Source organism: Mauremys reevesii, linkage group 15 (genome assembly GCF_016161935.1).
Source record: "Mauremys reevesii isolate NIE-2019 linkage group 15, ASM1616193v1, whole genome shotgun sequence".
Lineage (NCBI taxonomy): Eukaryota > Metazoa > Chordata > Testudines > Geoemydidae > Mauremys > Mauremys reevesii.
The window spans coordinates 3,680,374-3,699,837 of NC_052637.1; the positions used below are offsets into that span (position 1 = coordinate 3,680,374).

Consider the following 19,464-nt stretch of genomic DNA (forward strand, 5'->3'; position numbering starts at 1 on the left):
CAGCAATGTCATTATTAAAATAGCAGTGAACTACAGCGTTACATTAGCATGAATTACAGTGTATTAAAATCATTACACTCAGCTACAAGCTGCCTTCACTGACACCCCTGTGTAAAGAGACTGTGTTCACTCTGTGCCTCACCCCTGCTTAGGGCTTGTTTGGGAGCTGAGGGCCACTGATGGCTGTGGGAAGAAGCAGGGGCAGCTCTACGAATTTGGCCGCCCCAAGCAGTCATGCGCGGGAGGTGCACCGGAACCCCGGGAGCAGCGGACCTCCCGCGGGCATGACTGTGGAGGGTCCGCTGGTCGCGCGGCTCGGCTGGACCTCCCATAGCTGCGGAGGGTTTGCTGGTCCCGCAGCTCCAGTGGAGCTTCTGCAGTCATGCCTGCGAGAGGTCCAGCCGAGCCACGCGACCAGCGAACCATCCGCTGTCATGTCTGGTGAAGACGTGTGAGCTTCTTGCCCTGAAAAAGTCTGCTCCGAGGGAGAGGAGGCTCCCCAAAGTCCTGACTGGCTTTGTGGGGAGCAGTTCCAGAGCATCACCCGGGGACTCCATGACACCCGGTACCCACCATAGGGGAGGCGAGTGGGCTTTCTGGACCTAAGAGAGTCCCTAGGAGCATGTGCCTTGACTGTGGTGCAGAGTGAGTGTGCTGCGGACGGGGAAGAGGAGGGGTCCCTCCCCTGGAGCTTGCTGCTGCTGGTAACGGGGTGGGAGGGGAGTCCTCTCTGGCCCTAGCCCTGGGGCAGCCTGTCTGCATCCCAAGTTCCTTATCCCCAGCCCTGCCTCACCCCAGAGCCTGCACCCCCCAGCACCCCAACCCTGAGCACCCTCCTGCACTGTGAACCCCTCATCACCAGCCCCACCCCAGAGCCCTCACCTGAGGGGAAAAACGTGCAACTTAAACTTGGTGGTCAGTTTGGAGTATCATTGTGTTTAGCACAATACTTGATTATTTTACACCCCTTTAAAGTATATAGTCATATACAGGTGTTACAAAGTGGGAATGTTCTTAATGGTTTCTCTGAATACTGTGTTGGTGCCTGAGTTTCCCCTATGCATTTCTCAAGGATCTAGATGGTGGGATAAGGGGGTGTGATTGTTGTAGAGCCCTAGAGTGCCAGTGTGATGCCATCTGCACAGAGAATGGCTGAAACCCTTTCTCCGGGCAACTGATGGCCTGGGCCGCACTCCTGCAAGCTGCCAACTGAAGGTGTTGGAGAACAAAGAGATCAGGTGGTCTCCTAATGCCTGGAAAAGAGACAAAGGCCAGAGGAGGGAGTGTCAGTGCCTGTGTGGACTTCCGGGAAGCACATGGTGTGGAAGGGGATGCTGGGATGCTTTGGAACCACTCCTTCAAAGCCTGTCAGGACTTTGGGGGAGCCTCCTCTCTCTGAGCGTACTGTCTCCAGGGCAAGAAGCTTACACCTTCCTGGGTCTGACCTCGGAGCATTCAGCCCTTCCACACCGTGCACTTTCCACAGCGAGTCTGCCCAGGCAGGTCCTGGGGCAACCAGAGGTCCCTGCACCCCAACTCTGCAGTCAGACGTGACTCTCAGCCAGCCGGTGAAACAGAAGGTTTATTAGACGACAGGATCACAGTCTAAAACAGAGCTTGTAGGTACAGAAAACAGGACGCCTCGAGCCCAGACCCAAGTTCTGGGTCTCTCCCCATTTCCCCAGCCAGCTCCAAACTGACACTCCCTCCTCTAGCCTTTGTCTCTCTTCTGGGCAAGGAGGCCACCTGATCTCTTTGTCCCCAACACCTTCAGTTGGTACCTTGCAGGGGAAACTGAGGCACCCACACAGGATTCAGAGAAAACATTAAGAACATTCCCACTTTGTCACAACAGGTGCAACAAAATATAATACCGTATACTGAAGCAGGCAAGTGCTGCTCCTGACTTTCCACTTTTAATTGACCCTTGTAATCTTGTGGTGCCGATGCATTGTAGCTTCATTTTATATCAGCTTACAGGGCGAGAGCGGGGGGACCACCATTTTGGGCACCACCAAAAATTATACAAACCTGCCGCCTATGCACTCATGTCCATTTTCTCATGTCTCTCTGCTCCCCATCTCCTGGGGGCTCTGTCTAGTGCCCGCTCCCACCCATCCACTCAAAACAGCAGAGGAGGTTCCCCGTCCTCAGGTAGGAAGGGTGGCCTAGTGGTTCAAGCACAGGCCTGGGGTCAGGTGTGCTGGGTTTGATTCTCTGCTCTGCCACTGACTCCCTGCTTAGCCATGGGAAAGTCACTTCACCTCTGTGTACCCTAGATCCAACCTGCCACGTGGGGCTAATGCTGACCCTGCCTCCGAGGCTGAATCCCTTCATGGCTGTGTGGTGAGGGGGGAACTGGAGATACCAAGGTGAGTAGTTTGGGCTGAATTTCTCCACAGCCGCAGAGTGAGAGCCAGCTCCACACAGGGGGCATGGGAGAGAGAGGGACTCAGCTGTCAGAGCTTCTGCCCCCCCCCCCACCCTGCATGGTTCCTGCTGGAGTCCAGGGCTTCTCCTACTCACTCTGCCCAACCCCCCACCCCCCACCCAGCTACCACGGTCCAGGGCTTCTTCCCCCCACCCCTGCTCAGTGCGGCTCCTGCCAAGGTCCAGTGCTTTTCCTTCCCCTAATGTGCCACTGCACTAGGAGCCCTGCAGCCTGCTGGGGCGATTTCAAAGGGCCTGGGGCTCCCAGCTGCTGCCACCATCACTACCAGGCATTGGCAGCTGCTGCAACTGGAGGCCCCAGACATCAGACAGTGGGTTCCTGTTTGTGGGCTACTAAGCAGAGAGACACACCCTCTGCAGCCCAGATATAGGCACCTAACTGTGAGAGGGGTGCGACTTAGGACATCCCTTCCCCCCTTGTCGGCATCTCCCATTGGCTAGCTGACATGGCTGCCCGCCTACTGAGGTGGCTTTTGTGAATCACACTGTAAGGTGCCTGTGTCACCCTGGCATTGTCTAGGGAGTTTAGACCACTGACTCAGCTCTGAGGGTCACAGTGCTGCTGTCCCTGTGATTTTCTCACTGCCTAAAAATTACTCACTGTGATTCTCAGCATTGCAACACCTGAGTCCCTTCATGGATTGCACCCTGTGCAAACAGTCACCTCTCTGCAGAGCACAGCTCAGCAATTCCTGATTGACATGGGTGTGCACAGGACAGAGGCAGAGCACAGGCTGGTTAGTGACACATCACACAGTAAAATCCAAACTCTCTTCCCAGAGGCACAATATTCCTTGCAGCTGGAACATTAAAGTGGAACAAACAAGAATTATTGTTTGTAATGTTTTATTTACAGTAAGTTGCTGGAAAGTAGCAAAGTAAAAGGAGCTAAGAAGGAGCTTTAATAACCACAGCACGGCCAGGAGATCCCCAGCTACTGAGAACAGTTTTCTTTATGGCACTAAAATTGCACCAATGGCCGGGAATTAATATAGGGAATTAATGAGTTACAGTCTCACTTTCATAAACATGTAATAAATTTCCCCGCCCCGCTCATGTTCCCTTTCCTTTCGTACTGTCCTTTTCTATTCATCATTGTTCTAGCCTCACTTCCCATCCCTGTTTATTTCCCTGTGTCTCGCCTCCCTGTCACAGATCATCCCCCTCGGCTGCTCTCTTCTTTCCCTGATCTTATCCCTTCCCCCCTCGTGCTGATCCAGGGCTGGGAGCCCTCAGTGAGATCTAAGGACACAGATCTGTACAAAACGCTCCCTGCTGCTGCTGCTTCTCCCCACGCCCCAAACCCTGACTGATTCATGCTGTGTCCCTGCCACCCCTACCTCCGCCTGTCCCCTGCCCAGCTGTTAGTGCTACCCCCTGCCCAGCCCCCACCTCTGCCCCTCAGGGCCCCCCCTGCAGGGGTCTTCCCCCTCCTCCCCCATTCCTGAGGCTGCAGAGAGGGAGGGGAGGTGCTTCCAGGGGCCATAGAGATGAGGAGACAGAGGCTGGGTAGATGGGAGTCCTCCACAATCATACAGACTGGGGTGTGCGAGGCAAGAGAGGCTAAATTCTGGTCCCTGCCTCTGCTGCAGGTCTCAGGGACACAGGCAGAGCTGGGATCCTGGCCCCACAAAGAACCAGGGTCGGATTCTCCCCCCAAAGTCGGAATCCGGTGGGAAAGTGAAGATCGGGGCCTCGTCACCAGCATCGATAAATGTCACCTGCCCCCGGTCACAGTCCAGACAAACCCGGATCCTGCTGGGGACCCGGCTCAGGGGCAGGGGGGTCACACAGTAGGTGAGAGCCTGGAAATGACCCAGCCAGTGCCGCTCCACAGCCCAGATCCCCCCCTCAGAGCTAAGGCTGATCCTTCCCTTCCTCCACACAGACTCTCTGGCCACCCCCACAGCCCAGTCTCTCCGACCCCCCACCTCCACCTCCCAGCAATGTCTCCCTGAGGTGAATCCCTCACAGCCCAGCACACACAGCGCAGTGTCAAATCTCTCAGGTTTGTTAGGCAGTTGCTGTCGTGTGTCTCCCCCTCTCACACTTTTCCGATCCTCAGACAGGACAAGGTTGGGATGAGCCGTGTCTGGATCCAGAGTCACATTCACTGGAGAGAGAATCAGAGCGTTAGGGGCAGAGCTCAGCCCTGGGGGAGTCTGGGGCCATTTCTCACACTCCCCAGCAGCCCCATTCAGGCTGGGACAGTCCCGGATCCCAGGGAACTGCCTCTGTCCTGGACACCTGAGGGTACGTCTAGACTACCTGCCGTATAGGCAGGTAGCGATCGATTGAGACACAATATATCGATCCCCAAACGCGCTCCTGTTGACTCCGGAATTCCACCAGCACGAACGGCGGTAGCGCAGTCGACAGGGGGAGCCACGGACGTCGATCCCACGCCGTGAGGACGAGAGGTAAATCGATCTAAGATGCTTCGACTTCAGCTACGCTATTCATGTAGCTGAAGTTGCGTATCTCAGATCGACCCCACTCCCCCACCCAGTGGAGACCAGCCCTGAGACTGAGCAGAGATGTCACTGCAGCTCCTCAGTCTTTGTAACGGGTCCCACTTCATTAGTTTCTCATTTATCACAGAGGCTTCAGCTCCCACATCCCGCTGCTGGTGTTGCCCCATTCCCAGCAGCACAGACACAGCCAGGAAGGTGTCAGAAGTTTCTATTGAGGGAGCAGAAGTGGCAGGTACCAGCTTTATGCCCCAGAGGGAAGCTCCCTCCCCTAATGCAGCCTCCAGTCCCAGGCCAGGGAACAAAGAGGAAGGTGCAGCAATGGGGAACAGCCACTTAAGACCAGAGAGTAGGAGGTGGCATTGGGTGTGGTAGCACCATCTCCAGCCTAGAGCGAAAGGAGGAGCTGCCAGTCTCACAGGAAGAGCATCTCCCCAATCCAGGAAGCAGGGAGCAGCTCCAATGGGCAGCCCAGCCCTGCCCAGAGGAAAGGCAGGATGTTGGAGAAGAGCGATGGGGAGACCCCCTGCACCGGGGTGAAGCAGAGGGATGTGGCAGGGAGCTCTGTTCACGTGTGACTCAGTTAAGAGTGTTTCTGTTCATCAGAATGGGCATGAACTCAGCACTAAGGGTGGTGTCAGGACTCTTTTTGTGTCCCCGCCCCCTCCGTGGCCCTGACTGAGGCCCTGCCCCCTGGCCAGGCTGGGAGACTTGCCCGCTATGGAGAGCCCCTGACACTCCACCTGCCCTGGACATGGGTCCATGGGCCTTTGGCAGCAGTCCCCAGCCCATGTCCCCACTCCCCGGGGTGCACCACCCTGGGCAGGTGGAGGATCCAGGGCTTCCCAGTGCAGTCCCTGGATGGCAGCCTGGTTCTGGCTTCTGGCCTGGCCAGGGCCTCAGGGAAAGAGGAGCAGGGGTGGGGCCATTGAGAGAGGCCAGCACCAGGAAGAGATTGGTGCTGTGGGCAGGGGCTGCACTACACAGAGAGGAGCTGCTCAGCTGCCCTGCCCTAAGCATAGATACTGCCGGCCATGCTCCACCCCTGCCAAGGCTTGCAGTGTGGGGGGGCAACGTGGCCCTTTTCCCCCAAACTATGCCCATGCTGAAAAGTGTCCTGGTCATCCCACCTTTAAAAGTGTGTGTGTTTTGTGGGGGGAGACATGGGCCCCTGGATCTCCTTACCATTTAATGTGTTATTTTTAGGACTGTGTGTGTCATGGTCGCTGTCAGTTTGGTTGGTAACTTTAGCTACAATCTCATGAAGACATTTTCTCTGGAATTTTCTCATAATTTAAAGGCAATCTTCACCAGCAAACTCACCCTGTCTGTGTGCTCCAAATGATACTCCCCTTTTTCTCTCCAGTTCAGACGGCAGAGTGTCTTGGGGGAGAAAGGAGAAGGAGGTGAGATTTCAGACTTTCATATTCATAAGAGCATCCCCACTCGGAAACTGTTTCATAATTATGACAGAGAAACAGACACAGAGACACACTCAGGTATTTAATATAAAAAGGTCTGAAACCTATTTCCCCTCTCAGTCAGGCATCTCTCAGCAATGGTGCCAGCAGCCTTGCAGCCTCACAACTATCCCAGGACACACAATCTGTAAGAGATTTACTTTTCCCTCCTCATCCCCTGCCTCCCTTCAGACTCCAGTTGGTTTGTCTCATTCACTTGCTGCCTTTTGTCGTAACCTAGACCCAGATCATACAAAGACTTTGGCATAAAAGTAACTTTAGCCACTTGGGTCCCTTTGACACTAACGGGATGTTCAGAATTTGTGAAATCCTGGCTCTAACTTTGAGCTGTTGGGTCTGTTTACTCAGCACCGCTACAGAGAGCAGCATGACGGGACCTCGTCCTCCATAGGCAGAAATAGAAATAATAGTAAAATTATTTTATCAAGGTGGAAATTGAGGTGGGGGAGGATTGGCTCAAAGGGTCCGATTCCCCCCTGTACCGGGAAAAGGAGAGAGGGGAGGGGCCATTTGTGACTCTGCTGTTCAGTGGCTGCAGGGGCTGGTGCAGACCTTGGCACAGGCTGAGGAAGTTCTGAAGCCAGCCAGAGCTACATCCCTATGACAATGGCCCCCATGTGTCTTGCCCAGCGTGCAGAGTGTCAGAGGCCCAGCTTCACACTGCCCACCTCCCTCTATCCCTCGTCCAGCCCCCTCCCTCTTCCACCCGCCCTCACCACCCCCACCCCATTCCCAGCCCTCTCAGGAACACGCCTTGGGCCTGCAGGTGCTGGGGAGGAGGCAGCAGAGGCCCCTGGGCTGGAGGGATCCCTGACCGTGGGGGAGGGGCTTTCTCCTTCCCTGCAGCCCATTTGGCCCAAACTAGCTGCAAACGGGACCAGAGCTCAGTGATGGGCTGGATCCGCCTTTGAGAAATGTGCCCCATGGCTGGTGATGGGGCAGTAGACGGGGAGGGCTCTGAGCTATAGAGAGTTCTTTGCCACGTGTCTGGCTGTTGGGTCTTGCCAAAATGCTCGGTATCCAACTGACCATCATATCTGGGGTGGGGAAGGAATTTCCCCCCAAGTCAGATTGACAGAGAGCCTGGGGATTTTTTTCCTTCCTTCCTCTGCAGCCTGGGGCACGGGTCAGTTGCAGATTTAAACTAGAGTCAGTGGTGGATTCTCTGTAACTTGTGTATCTATTGGGTTTCCGGGAAACGGGGCGGGCAAAGCCCGCCCCATGCTAACGGATCCCCCCCCAGCCTAAGGGGAGGTTCCACAGGGCTTCAGAAACCCACTAATTGCGGGGGAGAACTAATAAAAGAACAGGGACAGGGCAGTTATCCTGTTTCTGGGATAAAAGGAGGTAAAAGGTGAAAAGCAGCTGAGGTCGGCTGACTGGGGAGGCAGCCACAGTTGGGGCCACACCCAATTAGGCCCCAACTGGCCCTGATCAAAGTGCTGGGAGCTAGGCAGGCAGGAGTCTCACTGCAGGGCTGCCTGGGAGCAGAGCACAAGGTACCTTACACAGAGCAGGGCTGGGGTGGGGCAGGCACAGCTGGGGAGCTCTTTCCTGGCAAGTCCCCAGGCTGAGGCCTTGATAAGGGCCAGGGATGGTACTAAGGCTAGAAAGGCAGTAGGTCCAACCCCTTTGCTAATGATGAGTGGACATTGTGGACTGCAGGCTGCCCCAGAGAAAGGGGCTAGATGACTGGCAGTAACCACTGAGGCAAGGTAGGTATAGAGGGTTGGGATGCCCCTGGGAGGAGACCCAGAGTGTGGGGTACTGCTGTGGGCAGAACCCCAAGGTAAGGGCACTGGGGTCCAGGAGGGACATGGAGGGGCTTGAGGCAGGAGAGACACTGGCCAGCAGGGGGCACTCTGGAGCGGAAAGCTAATTCCTGACTGACCAGCAGGAGGCGCCGCACTGCTGAGTGCTCAACCAGTTACACTTGAAGTTTTAAAATCATGATTCAAGGACTTCAGTAACTTGGCCAGAGGTTAGGGGTCAATTGCAGGAGGGGGTGGGTGAGATTCTGTGGCCTGCAGTGTGCAGTTGGTCAGACTGGATGATCATGATGGTCCCTTCTGGCCTTAAAGTCTTTGAGTCATTTCTTAATTTAACAGCATCATCTAAGTGTGAACCAATTGGTCAGCACCATTCTCTTCTCAGAGGCTCATCCCAATTTCCATTCCTAGATCCCTTCTAGGTACCTTTGAACTTCCCCAGAATCTCCATTAGCACAATCGTTTTCTGGGAGAAACCACTGACTCGCTCTTCCAGTTCAGGAGAAATCTCCTCTGGCTGCTGGAACTTCCCCTTCTCACACCTGGAGGAAACAATTTCACGTGATTATATTTTACTGTGTGACTCATTATAACTTCTGGCTAGTGAGTCGCTGCTCTAATGGGCCTGGAGTTAGAATTCCTCGACTTCTCCCAGCCTCAGAGCAGATGCAACACAACCCAGGACCAAGCAGCCTTCCCTTCAAAGGTCATTAATATTCTTCAACTCTGGCCTGGAGAGACCAGCTCTGTGGACAAAAGGGGAATTGAGTCTCCATGGCCAATTCACTCCTTGGCCTCCATGCTCTGAGGGACAGAAGGTTCCCAGGTGAAGTGCTGTAGAAATCTGCCTCTAGGAACTAGACTGAGACACCAGCTACCCCTTCCCCAGCTCATTTCTCACAGGTTTCCAAACAGCCCTCAGATGGGGAAAGGCTCTTGAAAACTACTGCCCTGGGCTGAATAGTGACCAGTGCCCTGCAGTGACAGGCCCATAGTCCATCTCCACAATCCTGAGGCAGCCAGTCCCCCAGGGATGTGACATCTCTACAAAATACTTGAGCTCAGTCTTTCTCACTGACTGGAGAATTCCAGAGTCTTCTGTACAAGAGTGAGCACCCCAGGATGGAGTTGATCAGAGAGATTTGTATCTAACATGTGATCTCCCCACACATTTTGCTGTAGAGCCCTGGGGAGATGCGGTGCTACCCTCATCATCAAGCTCTTTCCCAGCATTGTGGAGTGTGAGGGAGCCACATACCTGCTCAAGGTGGTTCTGACATCCTAGAGGAGAGAGAGACAAAAGAATTTCAGTCCTCTCTGACACACACACACACACACACACGGGATTCCAGGCTAGGGGTTTAGGAAGTATGGGGGAAGAGACCCTGCCCTGGCCCCAGGGCCATTGATTCCCTGAGCTTATGGGGCTTTTCCATCTTTCATATCTCTGTGGCTCTGCTAAGAATAATACTCACTCAGATGTCAGCAATGCACATGCCGAGTTACACTGGGATCTCCGACTGCTGGACTCCAGTGCTTATGATTCAGCAGCCCGCTCCTCCCTCTGTGGGGGTCTGGCATGTTTCTAATGATGAGTGCTGGTTTCCAATTGTTCCGGGGGGTGCTCAACCCCAGGCACCACCTCCACTCCAAACCTTTCCCCAATGCCACACCCCAGCCCAACTCTTCCCACTCCCACTCAACCTTCACACTGTCTCTTCCTCACCTCCTCTTGTGAGCTGCCATAAATATTAAGGAAAGAGTAACATAAAATACCTCCTTGCAGCTGTACTGAATCACTTTACCTCTAAGGGGTTAAGAAGCTCAGATAACCTGGTTGGCTCCTGACCAGAAGGACCGATAAGGAAAGAAGATACTTTCAAATCTGGTGGGTTGGGGGAGGTTTTGTTTGGGCTCTGTTTGTTTGTTTCCTCTCCTGATCGAGAGATAGACCAAGCAGCTACAACATCTCCTGAAAATCTACCTGAAATGATCCATCTAAGATTACAAAAATTCTAACTAAGGCAAGGAAATGCGTTAGCTTATTTTTTTGTTTTAGCTTGTGAATTTTCCCTATGCTAAGAGGTAGTTTTATTCCTGTTTTTGTAACTGTGAAGCTGAGTCCAGAGGGGAGTCCTCTGTGTTTTAAGTCTTTTTTATTACCCTGTAAAGTTACCTTCTATCAATGATTTTGCAAGTGTGATTATTATAAAGAAAAAATACAAGAAAGTTCTTTTAAGGACCTGATTGATTTTAGTGTCCTAAAGATAAAGGTCTGGTCTGTACTTACATTAAAGGCAATTGGTTGGTATATTATTCTCAAGTCTCCTCAGGAAAGGGGGTGAATGCGCTTGGGGGGATATTTTGGCGGAATAGGGTTCCAAGCGACCCATCTCTGAATTTTTGTTTAAAATCAGTTGGTGGTGGTGGCAGCAATACCGTCCAAGGACAAGGAAAGGAATTTGTGCCTTGGGGAAGTTTTTAACCTAAACTGATGGAATATAAGATTAGGGGGTCTTTCATGTGGGTCCCCACATCTGTACCACAGAGTTAAAAGTGGGGAGGGAATCCTAACATGAGCACACGCCCTCCCCGCTCCTCCCCCTCCCTTCCTCCCAGGATCTCCTGCACACAGTGGAACAGCTGATTGCAGCAGGCAGATGGTGCTGGAAGAAGGGGGAGGAGTTGAGCGGCAGGGCTGAGGGTGAGTAGCACTGAGGGGAAGAGCTGGCTGTCCTGGAGCACCCACCTATGTTTCTCATTCAGTCTCACCTGTAGGAATTCACTTGCTGGCTTCTGACACTTCCCCTCCAGCTCACTGATCAGCTCACTGAGATGGGAAATCTGCTCGGAGAGTTTACTGAGATTTTCATTCTGGATCCTCACAATCTCCTTGTCCAGCTTCTCCAGCTGGGCCAGCAGGAGTCGCTCTTGTTCCTCCAGGAACTGCTGCAGTTGCTGAAATTCAGACACAATCTTCTGCCTCTCGGTTTGTGTTTGTTTCTGTATGAAATAGGGCAATGGCTGGTCAGGGACATGGATGGAACTTTCATGGAGAGCTGAGTGTGCAGGAGGGTGATTTTCTGTGAAAATCCTCAGATTTCTGACATTTGACTCTACCCTGTGGGTACTAGGCAGGGGATTCTTTCACACCTTCCCCTTTGGCCCCGGTATCCCCCTGAAAGGGAAGTTTCTCTGTCAGTCATGGTCAGCATCTTCTGTTATTTATGGTCTGTGGAAATTCAGACCCAGAGCAGCAGGATGCAGGACTCAGCACTACAGTGACAAAGACGTCAGGGGAGTTAAAACAAAGAAACGTTTTAAAAATGCACAAAATGTCCAGACCCAGTGGACAGCACTTCACAGGGAAATTCAGTTCACTTGGGGGGATTTCTGGGTAAGCCACAAAGGCTACTCATCAATTGAAAGGGAAGCTTAGGACTTGTCTACACATGAATCAAAACCAACAATCCATGATCATGGAGAAATACACACATAAGCCCATGTTCACCAAGGCCACACAGGAGTTTGCCTCCAAACAGACCTCCCACTACCAATCTCTGCTGGTTCATAACAACAGGCACCTACCAGATACTCCCGGCTATTCCCCTCTCCAGTCGCTTTCAATCCCAGCAGCTTTTCTCTCTCTTCCCTCAGAGTCTTCAAATGGGCCTGGATTCTTTCCTGAAGAAACAGAAATGATTTGGGCGGTTTCATCTGGATAGTTGAGAGGTGCTTGGAAGTGGGTGTTTTTCCACCCAAAACCCAAGATGACTGTGGTTCTAATCGCTTTGTGACATCAGGGCCACCAAGGAGATCAAACCTCATTAATGGAGACTGGGAGCGTGTCACATTCAGACTTATTACCAATTCCAGTTCAGTGTTTTTAGTAATTAGGGATTTCAATTATAACCAAGCTTTACTGGTATTTGTGAACTGATTAGTGGTACAGAGCATAACAGGGCACTGGAGTTACATGGGGGTGAATCAATAAACCTGTTTTGTAGAAAGTTTAAAGAACCAAGTGATACAAATCCTTGAAGCCACCCGGGTTTCACCCTTGAAGCCCTGGGGACTGCACTGGTTGGGCAGAGCTGGTTTAAGCACCAGGGCAAACCCCGTGAGATGTCGGGAGGCCCTTCGTCTGGTCTGAAGGTGCGCAATCCCAGTTTTGTGGAACACTGTCCCTGTCCGGTAGGGACTCGGCACTGAACGTGGCTTTGTCTGGTGCAAAAGGGAGAGGAGGAGACTGAGGATGCAGGAGGACACCCGTGAGGGTGGGGGCAGGGCTGGGGTGGCACCTTCATGCAGAATGATGCAAGCAGGTGGCACGCTGGAAAAAGCGGTGGTGGGGTCCACACAGGGTGACTGATACTGGTGAGGACGGGCCCATGCAGGCAGGTGTGGGCATGTCCGATGTTCTGGGGATGCCTCAGTAATCACCCTAATTAGACATGATGCAGATTTGTATAAAGAATGGTTTTGGGTTTGCCCTACTACTGTCCTAAAGCCTTTCCGTGGTGATGTCCCCTGGGCAGAGGCCCCACTGTCCCATTCCCTGGTAAAGATCCCGGAAGCAGTGCATTCTGGGAGATTTCAAAAGGCTGCCTGGTGGGACTCATGCAGGGGTTTCAAACTCAAATGACCACAAGGGCCACATGAGGACTAGTACATTGGCCTGAGGGCCGCATTACTGACACCTCGTCCCGCCGCCCTCGGCCCCGCCCTCACTCCACCCCTTCCCTGCCCCCATTCCAACCCCTTCCCCAAAATCCCCACCCCAACTCTGCCCCCTCCCTGCCCCCAGGGGGTGCAGGAGGGGTGTGGGGTGAGGCAGGGGCTCAGGGCAGGGAGTTGGGGTGTGGGGTGCAGAAGGGATGAAGGGTGCAGCAGGGGGTCAGGGCAGGGAGTTAGGGTGCAGGAGGGGTGTGGCAGGGGGCTCAGGGCAATGGGTTGGGGTGCAAGGTGCAGCAGGGGGTTCAGGGCAGGAGGTCGGGTGCAGAGTGCGGCAGGCAGCTCAGGGAAGGGGGTTGGGGTGCAGAAGGGGTGCAGCAAGGGGCTCAGGGCAGGGGGCCAGAGTGCAGGGTACTGCAGGGGGGCGGGGTGGGGCAGGCGGTTCAGGGCATTGAGCTGCGGTACCGGCGGGGGGTGGCAGGGGGTCAGGGTGCAGGAGGGATGCGGCAGGCGGCTCAGGGCAATGGGTTGGGGTGTGGGGTACAGCAGGGGGTCAGGGCAGGGAGTTGGGGTGCAGGAGGGGTGTGGCAGGGGGTCGGGGTGCAGGATGAGGCAAGGGGCTCAGGGCAGGAGGTTCGACTGCAGGAGCAGTTCGGGGGGCGGGCTCTGTCCCAGCGTGCACTGGGGAAAGGGCAGGCTCTGCCTGCCCTGCCCCTGCGCCGCTCCGGGAAGCCGCTGGAACGTGTGGGAGCAGGGGCACGGGGTGTGTGTGTCGCTGTTGCTTCAGGCACTGCCCCCAGCATCTCCCATTGGCTGGGAACGGGGAACCGCAACCAATGGGATCTGCTGGGGGTGGTGCCTGAAGCAACAGCAACACACACACCCCTGCGCCTCTGCTCCCCAGGTTCCGTCCGCTTCCCGGAGCGACGCCGGGGCAGAGCCGGCCGACAGGAAGGGAACCTGCCCTGCCCCTGGTGCACGTGGGGCCGGAGCCGCTCTAGATAAATACTTGGGGGAGGCCGCGAGGAGCTTGCGGGCCACAGAAAATAACCTCGCGGGGGCGTGTTTGAGACCCTGGACTAATGGAACGACTTTGGCTGGTCCTTGCCCACGTACACAACAGAACAGGTCAGACTGACACTGGTCAGCTCCAGCCTGGGGTTGGTTTTGATACAACCCAGTGTAATCCCAGTGGTACTTGGCATGGACCTGCGCTGTCTGGAGCCCTTTTGTGTACGGACTGAAGGTGCTCGGGGTCCCATGCAGGGTTTAGCCCAGTGATCTCCTCTAGTGCAGGGCGGCAGCATCTGAGTTTAACCCCTCATGGAGCGACACGGGAGTTCAGAATCCCAGTGAAAAACCTCCTCTGCCTGCTGGGCCTGGGACCTTTATCAAGGTGTCTCTCCCTCCTAACGGAGACAATTCATCACTGGATGGGGCTGATGCTAAGATGGCAGCATGGCAAAGTGGTTTGGGCCTTGGCCAGGGTCTAAGGACATCTGGGTTCTATGCTAAGCTCTGTCACTGACATGCTCGGTGACTATGTGCAACTCACTGCCCCAGTTTGTGCCTCAGTTTCCCTTCCCACCTTTTGTCTAGCTAGACCATGGTCACCTACCAGTCAATTGCGATCAGCTAGTAGATCCTGGACATTCTCCCAGTCGATCACAATCTCCGGCAGCGCAGGCAGGCTCCCTGCCTGCCCCAGCCGTGCGGCACTCCCAGAAGGGGCCAGCATGTCCCCACAGCCTGGGGTGAGGGCTCTCGCCTGCAAGGACCATCCCCGCAGCTCCCATTGGCCAGAAACGGGGAACTGTGGCCAATGGGAGCTGCGGGGGTGGTTCCTGCAGAGAGGGGCAGCGTGTGTAGCCACATGCTCCCCTCCAGGGGCCACAGGGGCACATTGGCCCCTTCCAGGAGTGGCGCAGGGCTGAGACAGGCAGGGAGCCTGTGTTAGCCCCGCTGCACTACTGACCAGGAGCCACCTGAGGTAAATCAGTGTCTCCCAGCTGGAGCCAGCTTCCCTCACCCCCTCCTGCACCCCAACCCCCTACTCCAGCCCTGACCCTCCTCCCAGAACCAGCACCCTGTGCCCTCACCTGCACCCCAACACTGCCCCAGCCTGGAGCCCCCTCCTGCACCCCAATCCCTTGCCCGAGGCTCAGCCCAGAGCCCCCTCCCAGACTGCAAACCCCTCGGCCCCAGCCCAGAGCCCGCACCCCCACCTGAATCCCAATCTCCTGCCACAGACCGGTGAACGTGAGTGAGGGTGGGGGAGAGCAATGGAGAGAGGGGGGGTATGGAGTGAGCGGTGCTTCGGGAGGGGGGGGAGGTGCAGATCCTGCTTTCAAGATTTGATATTTTGCCTCTGTTGCTATAACAAAATTAATGGTCAGGCAGTGTGGCATCTCCTCGCACAAAGAAGACTTTACAGAGCTGAATGATGAGTCACACCCGTGACAGGGAACTCTCAGTGAAATTAGCCTGTCATTAAACCCCCAAAGTTAACCCATTAAATTTCACAGCAGTTCCCTACCTTGTACTCCTGGGCAGCCTCCTGTATGGGAACCACCGTGTGAGCGCGGTGAGCCCGGGACTCTCTGCAGATCATGCAGATGGGGGTTTGATCCTCTTCACAGAACAGTTTCAGAGCCTCCTGGTGCTCCCCGCACACCCCGTCCCTTGCTGCTCCTTTTGCTGCCTGTAAACTCAACTGCTTGACGAGTTCTAGGATATTTGCCAGCTGCCTGTTGGGCCTGAGGTTTCTCTGCTGCACAGTTTCTCTGCACTGAGGGCAGGAGGCAGCTGTATCGGATCCCTCCCAGCACTGGCTGATGCAGGCTCGGCAGAAATTGTGCCCACACTCCAGACTGACAGGTTCTGTGAAATATTCCAGACAGACGGGACATGTCGCTTCCTCCTGGAGACTTTCCACGGGGTTCTCTGCAGCCATGGCTCCCTCTGGGCAGTTTGTAACAGGCTTTGTTTCAAATTCCTGAATTCGCACTATGCCCCGCCTGCAGCAGCAAGGGGGTGGTTCCTTGCCTGAAAATGGCTCAGGCTGTTTGCAGAGCTGGAAGGACCCAGCCAATTTCACCCCTGGAGGCTTTAGTGTAAAAATGTACAATCACACAGGTGATAGGTAACTTGCAGTGAAATCAGCCTGTAATTAAAACCCCAAAGGGCTCTCGGCCTGCAATCAGCCCCTGAGCTGGTGGGGAGGGTCACTGGGGCATCCCCCTGTGAGGCTGAACCTGGAGGAGCAGGAGCTGGGTGTCTAAGGAGTGATAGTCAGGCTGGGCAGAATTTTGTTTAGAATATGTTATTTTGACAGATAATCTTTATGTTAAGCAATTTTTATATTTATCGATTTAAACTTTCACAGGTGCACAACAATCTGGGTTTTAAGCATTTCATTCCAATTAAAATGTTCACGGTTGTGGGAAATTATGGGGGGATCAGACAATATTTTGGTTAGACCAGAACTATTTAATGAGACTGGACACTGAGAGTCAAAAAGTTGAAGCTTTAGAACTGTTAAAATTATCTATGAGCAGGTAAATCTCCTCCCTCCCCCAGCAGCTCCCCCTGGGCAGTAACCCAGTGCCTCCCCCATCACCACACAGACCGAGGCTGAAAGTCCATCTGATGGCAGCTCAGGGGCCTGTGGAATGTGGTGGGATCTCAGCCTGAGCCCAAATGGGGCAGGTGCCCCTGTAACACAACCACTCCCAGCAAGGCCCTGCCCCCATTTTCTCCCTGTTTGTCAGTCCCAGCAGAGAGACCAGGGACTGCGGGGATACCAAGCTCCTGTCCCCCAGGTGAGGGCTGGGGCCCAATGGCCGAGGGCAGCGGGTGTGCGGGGAGCTCGCACTAGGGCCTGCAGGGTACCTGGTGTGGGATAAACAGAGACCTCTCAGGCCACTTGCCCATTGCAGCTGCAGGAGGGGATGTGGGGACAGACTGAGGAGGCCTGGGGCAGTCTGGGAAGCCGCCATCAGGGACAAGGAGAGGGAATTCAGCTGTGGTGGGGGAGCCGTGCTGGGCGGAGTTACCTGGGTCCATAGACATTGCAGTTTAGCGGAGTGAAGTGCTGATCTTTCGTTGGTCTCCGCGGGGCTTGAGATTTGCAGGCATCGTTCAAACACCTTTCCCCTGCTGCTCCCTCAGGTACCTGGGTCTTCACTCAGCATTGCAGAGCGGAGCAGATTCAGTGCTTTGGTACAGGGTTACAGGAAGGAAAAAGACTGGAATGGTGCATATCGTACCTGTCATTTCTCTCCCCGGGCCCTGGGGATGTACCGTGTGCAGCTGGTTACTTAGAGACATTCAGTCAGACAGCTGGGGTGATATTTTTGTGCTCTGCCCTATTCTCAGTAAATTATGACTTTTCAGGATCAGGACACTGACTCATTTGCTTTCTGGGTCTACTTGCTCAGTGTCTGCTCAGAGCTCAGCACCATGAGGCCCTCGTCCTCCATAGACTGTAATGCGAAGAGACACACAGGCATTGTATAGATGGGGAAACTGAGGCAGAGAGAGGGGTGGTTCAGTAGGCCCCCTATTCAGTGACTGCAAGGGCCAGTGCAGACCTTAGCAGCCAGAGCCAGCTCCAGGCCCCAGCCTACCAAGAACGTGCTTGGGGTGGCACCTTGGGAGGAGGCGGCGATCGGGGTTTGGTTTTGTTGTTTTTGGTATGGACGGGCGGCGCTGGGCGGGGGGGGGCGGGGACTTGGGCAGTGTGACGCGACGCTCGGGGAGGGGTCGGGCGGCAGAAGTGTTAGAGCCGGCCCTGGAACTCTCTTGTGTTTTAGCTGGTTAAGTGAAAGAGCAATAATGTTGGATGTGTGCAAAGAGCTCTCCATGTGTTAAATGGTCCCAATGTGCCCCCAGAGAGAATTCAACTGAAAGCAGCAGGCTCTCACCTTGGCCCAGAGTTCTGGGAGACGGTTCATTCAGGCATGGGGGAATCTGGAGGGTCAGCTCTGCACTGGGGGTTAGGCAGCGGGTTTCACGCCTCAGGTAGGAGGCTAGAGAGCCTCCCAAGAATGTGCCCAGGGACCCCAAGACTGGAGCAGTGGATGGGCTCTGATCTAGTCCCAGAGGTTTGAATTATCTGGGGATCCTGGGGCCCAGTTGCTTGGGTTCCACTTACTGCAGTCCGGTGGCACCTACCCAGGTCTGGGAGACACACACACACACACTCTCTCTCTCTCTCTCTCAGTACCCAACATTCAAACACCCTTAACTCTGACCAGCTGAGTTCTGGTGACTATTTCTTCATGTCTGAAATATTAAATTCAGAGACATGCGTGGAGCGGTCTCCCCCTCAGGGCTGCCACATCCCTTTGTGCTGGGCTGAGGGGGGCTCTTTCCTGTTCCTGGATTAGGGAGAGTCTCTCCCTCCAGCGCTGCCACCTCCTGCTCCCTTTGTCTTCTGGTACAAGGGGTTCTGTTAATGGCTCTCCCTGGGCTGGGCAGACACTGTCTCCTGCTCCAGGTCTCTGGGCAGGGCCCGATTACCCATTAGGCTAATGTGGCTTTAGCCTTAGGCCCTCCTATGTTTTAGGCCCTACTAGTCAGGCAGGGGCCGGGCTGAGAGGGGTGGGGAGTGAGCTTGCTCAGGGAGCCCTGCTGGAGCCAGCAGCAAAGGCAGAGCAGCCCCCTGTGGCTTGGAAGCTGCTCAGCCGGCAGCCTGCTGCTTCCGCTCCCTCCTGTCTGTGTCTCCTGGCACTGCAGGATCACACTCACAGGCGTGCACAGCACATTCCATTCGGGTGTGCACCCCGGGAATTTTATTTATTTCTTTCTTTAAAGGCGAATATCTTAAAGGTTGGTGTGTGTGAGGGGGTGCGGTGTGCAGGAAGGGGCTCAGGACAGGGAGTTGGGGTGCAGGAGGGGTGCAAGGTGCAGGCAGGGGGCTCAGGTCAGGGAGTTGGGGTGCAGGAGGGGTGCGAGGTGCAGGCAGGGGGCTCAGGACAGGGAGTTGGGGTGCTGGAGGGGTGCGAGGTGCAGGCAGGGGCCTCAGGGCAGAGAGTTGGGGGCATGGTGCAGGAGGGGTTTGGGCTCTGACCTGGCACCGCTTACCTGCAGCGGCGCGCTCCCTGCGTGCCTGCCCTGGCTCCACACTGCACCACTCACCAAGTCCCTGCGTGGCCCCTGGGGTTGGGGGAGGGGCACAGGACTCTGAGTGCTGCCCTTGTCATGCCTCCAGGTACCTCCCTCGAAGCTCCCATTGGCCACAGTTCCTGTTCCCAGCCTATGGGAGCTGCTGGGGGTGGTGCCTGGACCAACACATGGAGCCCTTTGCCTGCCCCCCCCCCCCCCCCAGGGCCCTGGTGCTGTGCCAGCCGCTTCTGAGAGCGGCACGGGGCTGCGGTACCACAGGGGGCCGCCCCGGCCGGGGGAGCAGGGAGATGCAGCAGGGGAGGAGGCAGAAAAGCAGCGAGACAGACGGGAGAACCCAAGGGGACTGTCTGTGACTCCATGTTCAGGCTGTTCTAGTGCTTGAGTGTTCTCACTTGATACCTGGGAGGTGAGGTCTAAATACAGGACACACGACCAGTGGGAGTCTGTGCCCTGGTTTATAACTGTTTGCCCTGAGGTTGGTGCTCATGT

At 55.1% G+C, this 19,464-nt stretch overlaps 1 protein-coding gene across 3 annotated transcripts; it reads right to left on the bottom strand.

The window, feature by feature from the left end:
* Positions 1-3,883: 3,883 nt before the first annotated feature.
* Positions 3,884-19,039, bottom strand: LOC120383906 (zinc finger protein RFP-like). Of its 3 annotated transcripts, none has more exons than XM_039502227.1 (9): positions 18,934-19,039; positions 16,902-17,062; positions 15,383-15,726; positions 11,761-11,856; positions 10,945-11,175; positions 9,431-9,453; positions 8,599-8,714; positions 6,246-6,305; positions 3,884-4,564 (listed from the first exon to the last, which is right to left on the bottom strand). In XM_039502227.1, exons 2-9 carry the CDS (start codon positions 16,915-16,917, stop codon positions 4,047-4,049), a joined length of 1,404 nt encoding a protein of 467 aa, XP_039358161.1. In that variant the 5' UTR covers positions 16,918-17,062; positions 18,934-19,039; the 3' UTR covers positions 3,884-4,046. The 3 variants fall into 3 exon arrangements, with proteins under 3 accessions (XP_039358161.1, XP_039358159.1, XP_039358160.1); XM_039502225.1 differs by having other exon boundaries at positions 15,383-15,807; XM_039502226.1 differs by having other exon boundaries at positions 15,383-15,952.
* Positions 19,040-19,464: the final 425 nt, after the last annotated feature.

What these genes read in the sequence shown, in the direction of transcription:
- LOC120383906 (XM_039502225.1), bottom strand. An exon ending in AGGCTGCCCAGGAGTACAAG is followed by an intron (nt 11,857 to 15,382) that starts GTAGGGAACTGC and finishes CTGTTTCTTCAG; the next exon opens with GAAAGAATCCAGGCCCATTT. An exon ending in GATTCTGGGGAAGTTCAAAG is followed by an intron (nt 6,306 to 8,598) that starts GTACCTAGAAGG and finishes TTCTCCCCCAAG; the next exon opens with ACACTCTGCCGTCTGAACTG.